Here is a 4,361-nt window from a genome sequence, read left to right as displayed (position 1 = left end):
TGTTGTCGTCTTCTGAATTATGCCTCTGAGCTGAGAGGCTGTCTTTTGTGTTTATCTATGGAGAGAGATGTACCAGAAGGGGGGTGACTGAAGAATCTCTACATGTATTTACTCTTAAGCCTCTGGCCTTAATGTCTTTCAATAAAGACTCTTAACATGCTCTGAAGAAGTTTCTTGCTCAACTTAACTCCAACGTAATGTATGCTGTTTCACACAACAACGCACACATGCCAACAGGGATGGACATAATTTCCGGAGGTAGAAGAGGAATTAAACACACCATTTATAGGCTATGGCAAACTCATATAGTGCAGCAGGTAAGGGGTACATTGTAAGTGAAGCACTCACAGCCTATGGGCTATGTGTAGGGATGGGGGAGAATATCCAACAAAATTGAACCTCGTACCGACTGAATTCGCTAGTTTGCTATCCCTTCAGAGCGGCACCAATCTCTTGTGGCGGGCCACAGCTGTAATCGGCAAGGATTTTGTGGCCGTGACTGCAATCCACAAGAATTTTTTTAAAATTGTCCTCCTATATTAAGTAATTTTTTTGTAATTAAGATGTTGTGTCAACCACAGGATTTCCATTTGTCCATTATATATTACGGGGGGAAAATTCATTCTTACCACAATGTAATGCAAAAACAAATTGGCTATATATGTCTTCAATGTTAATTGTCAAATCATCCTGCAATGTCATGTTTTTCAAACAAGATATCTCAGAGCATTCTGAATCTCTTGCATGGGAAACATTACGATAAGACTGACCCAAGCTACCCTCCTCACCCTGCCCCCACTCCTCTTTCATTGCTGATGTCCTGAGCTAACCAAGGGCTGTATGTCGCTCTCTCTGTGCTAAATGTGTGTGTGTGTCACTGTGTGACTGACAGTGACAGACAGTGTCTGTGTGATGCAGAGGGGTGCCACCACCGTCTGCCTGCCTGCACCTCTCCCACACTCTCTCAGACAGTGTTTTTTAACTTTCTATTGCCACCCTCCGTGAGACCCTTGTTGATGTTCAGTCATTGGTGCAGCTCCTGGTGCCCTGTCTAAACTTGAGAGTTTGTAAACGATTTCAATAAACCAGGAATTCATTGCTTAAACCAGATTGTAAAGCAACCTAGAAATTACACAATGTTTTTCTCCACCACCCAAAAACTACGAGGAATGCTGTCATTTACATAAGTATCTACGAAAACAATTACATAATTTTTGCAACCCGAAAGAACACCTGCAGATAGAATCACCAAAAAACACATGCAGCAGATGGAATCAACAAGTGCCAGAGAAAGTGGAAACAAAAAAAGGACGGACTGGTAAAGAAACAATGGACTATCGAAATGCATGCGAATCAGCACCATGCAGCGAACACCATTCCTAGCTATGTGACAATGTTACTAAGAGCAAACAAAACTGATTCAGAGGGAGGAAGAATCCATCTCCTTCTCCATTAGCTTTACTTCGCCTTTGTGATGTCATCAAACAGCCATACAGCAACATCACCATTACTAGGATCAAGAAGGGCAATTTAACATGAAAGCAAAAATAGTGCCTAAGTCACATCTGTTTGGGGTTGCCATGTGTCCTACTTTTACAGAGGGCACTCCTCTATTTGAAGGGCTGTCAGAGGAGAGTCCTTTGTTTATAGGAGTCCCCTATATGAAGTCCAAGTCTAGTCCAAGTCCAGTTTAAAGATAAAGAGCCATAAGAAGGGAGAGTGAGCAGGCGGGCCTTGACATTGCTCAGCAGCAGCACCTGAACAATAGGCCGAGCAGGCACACAGGTCACCAGGGCACACTCTTCCCCACTATGGTGAGATATATTATATTTCTATTTAGATTACGGCAATTATTTCTATCAATGTGCATGAGCAGATGCCAATTTTATGCAAATTGGTGACCGCTTTTGCCCTCCACTTTGGTGATGCCCGAGTGGCTATTCCAAATACAAGCATCTGGGGATCTCTCAGGAATTTTTCACAACCCTGAAATCCCCCTTTTCACACTAAATTTTTCACTAGGAAGCATTTGCATCAACCCTAAGTCAGCGCAACATATACTCAAGCTGCACCAGTGGCAATTTCAGAAAAATGATTAGAAATGTGCAGAGCCGGAACCAAAAGCAGACCACTGTTGATTCAGACAATGGGCCCATCTATTCCAGCATTGTGGTTCCAGCATGAATTCATGGTTCTGAGCAGACATGAATATATCATGATTTGTTCAGTTTTCAGGGCAGGATCAGGTTTCACTCACCCTCCTGGCTTTTAGCCTGACATGTGGGGTTGCAAAGAGGCTGTGAGCACACTAGTCACCTACAGCAAAGCGTTTCCATTGACCACACCTGGAGGGGGAACGGGTTGATCTGTTGATCAGTGGTGAAATCTCTTTGAAGCAAATTAAAAACGACAACACTCAAGATGATCCTACCAGATTTTACAGTAAAAAGGGATGGGGTTTGAGTAGCATTGTGTGTCCCCATTTTTAGAAAAGAGAGGTGGAGACGCAGTGGAACCAGTTGAACACTGAGTGTGTCTCTACCTGAAAATACTATTTTACAGTGTCACCCCAAGAAATTGTTTGTAGGGACTCTTAACCAGAGCACTCACATTCATTTTAATGGTAATTGAGTTAAACTTTATGGCCATGATCCATAAACCCTATAACTCACAGCATATCTCTTTGAAATGGCATGTAGGATGTAAAGTTCTCCAGCTTAAATTGTTTGTGAATTCTATTATAAAACTATGTCCCACATAGCCATGAAATATCTAGAGAGCACTGGTTGACCAAATGATTTTAACTGGAGAGGTGATCACCTCTAGAACTGAATCAAGGCAATATAATACAACCACAAGTAGTGTAAAAAGAGTGGCATGTAACCCACAGATACAGTAGATTCTGTAGTGCAAGCGGTGTTGTTGTTCAGCCAATGATAAAATGGGAATCTTGCTATCAAGTGCCCTGCAAAAAACTTCTGAGTACCACCACTTTTCTTCGTAATATCTTGCTGAGGGTATCCTTCACTTCTCCATTTCTCAACGTGTAGATTAAGGGGTTCAACATGGGGAAAATCACAGTATAAAACACTGAGATTATTTTGTCAGTGTCCAGAGCATAGCTGGAGCTTGGCCGCAAGTAGGTGAAGAGAAGAGTCCCATAATACAGAGCAACAGCCATCAAGTGGGACGTGCAAGTCGAAAAGGCTTTGTGGCGACCTTTTGTTGAGTGAATCCTCAGGATGCTACAAAGGATGCAGGCATATGAGATAAGGATGAAGACAAAAGTGCTAGTTTGGATGAAACCACAGAGGGCAAAGAGCAGGATTTCATTGAAATGGGTGTTGGAGCAGGAGAGGGCTAACAATGGAGGGATGTCACAGAAGAAATGATTGATGACATTGGAATTGCAGAAAGGAAGTCTGAATGCAAAGTAAGTGTGCATTAGTGAGCTCATGCTGCCCGTGAGATAGGAGCCAGCTACCAGCCAGACACAAACCTTGTGGGACATGAGAACTGGATAGAGCAGTGGGTTACAAATGGCCATGTAGCGGTCGTACGCCATGGCAGCCAGCAGGAGGCACTCTGCATCTGCAAAGGAAGCAAACAGATACATTTGGGCAATGCATCCTGCAAATGAAATAGTCTTCTTCTCTGCTAAGAAATTGGCCAGCATCTTGGGAGTAATGGCAGAGGAATAACTGAGGTCTAGGAAAGCCAGATGGCTGAGGAAAAAGTACATTGGGTAGTGCAGACTGGGAGTGATCCAGATTAATGTGATGATGCCGATGTTCCCCACCAGAGTGGCCACATAGATGGCCAGGAAGAGCACAAAGAGGACTACCTGTATCTCTTGATGTTCTGTGAAGCCAAGGAGAATGAACTCAGTCACTGTGGTCTGATTTCCTTTGGCCATTGTTTTGGTTTCCATAGTAATTGATCCTGATGCAACACTTCCTGATTGAGTCGGGAGATGGCAAAGAGAAGTTGCTTTAAGAACAGTTTTTCCTCAGATTTTGTCCATTATCTGAAAGAGAATGTCCTCATCAATCCGTGTTGAACTTTTTTTTGTATAATTACAAATTATCCAAATGAGAACTTTCACATGTGTTGTCATACAGGTAAGAAAAATCAATGATTCTGTTAAGCATAACATAAATATGCTTTTCATGTAGCGCAGTGTGCCCATAGTATTTGGGGATGTGAATAAACTGAGACTCTGTAGAACTACAGAAACCTGAAGAGTCCTGTCCCAGAGTGAAGGACATGGAATAATGGGCTCAAGTTGCAGGAAGCCAGATTTCGACTGAACTTCCTAACTGTTAGAGCCATACGACAATGGAACCAATTACCTAGAGAGG

General features: G+C 42.8%; 1 protein-coding gene across 1 annotated transcript; it reads right to left on the bottom strand.

The window, feature by feature from the left end:
* Nucleotides 1–721: 721 nt before the first annotated feature.
* On the bottom strand, nucleotides 722–3,931 carry LOC133376795 (olfactory receptor 5AS1-like). The gene is made up of 2 exons (XM_061609584.1): nucleotides 2,997–3,931; nucleotides 722–749 (listed from the first exon to the last, which is right to left on the bottom strand). The coding sequence occupies exons 1-2, from the start codon at nucleotides 3,929–3,931 to the stop codon at nucleotides 722–724; spliced, it is 963 nt and encodes a 320-aa protein (XP_061465568.1).
* Between the last annotated feature and the right edge of the window lie 430 nt (nucleotides 3,932–4,361).

Source organism: Rhineura floridana, chromosome 2 (genome assembly GCF_030035675.1).
Source record: "Rhineura floridana isolate rRhiFlo1 chromosome 2, rRhiFlo1.hap2, whole genome shotgun sequence".
Lineage (NCBI taxonomy): Eukaryota > Metazoa > Chordata > Lepidosauria > Squamata > Rhineuridae > Rhineura > Rhineura floridana.
This window is presented reverse-complemented; position numbering and strand designations above follow the sequence as displayed.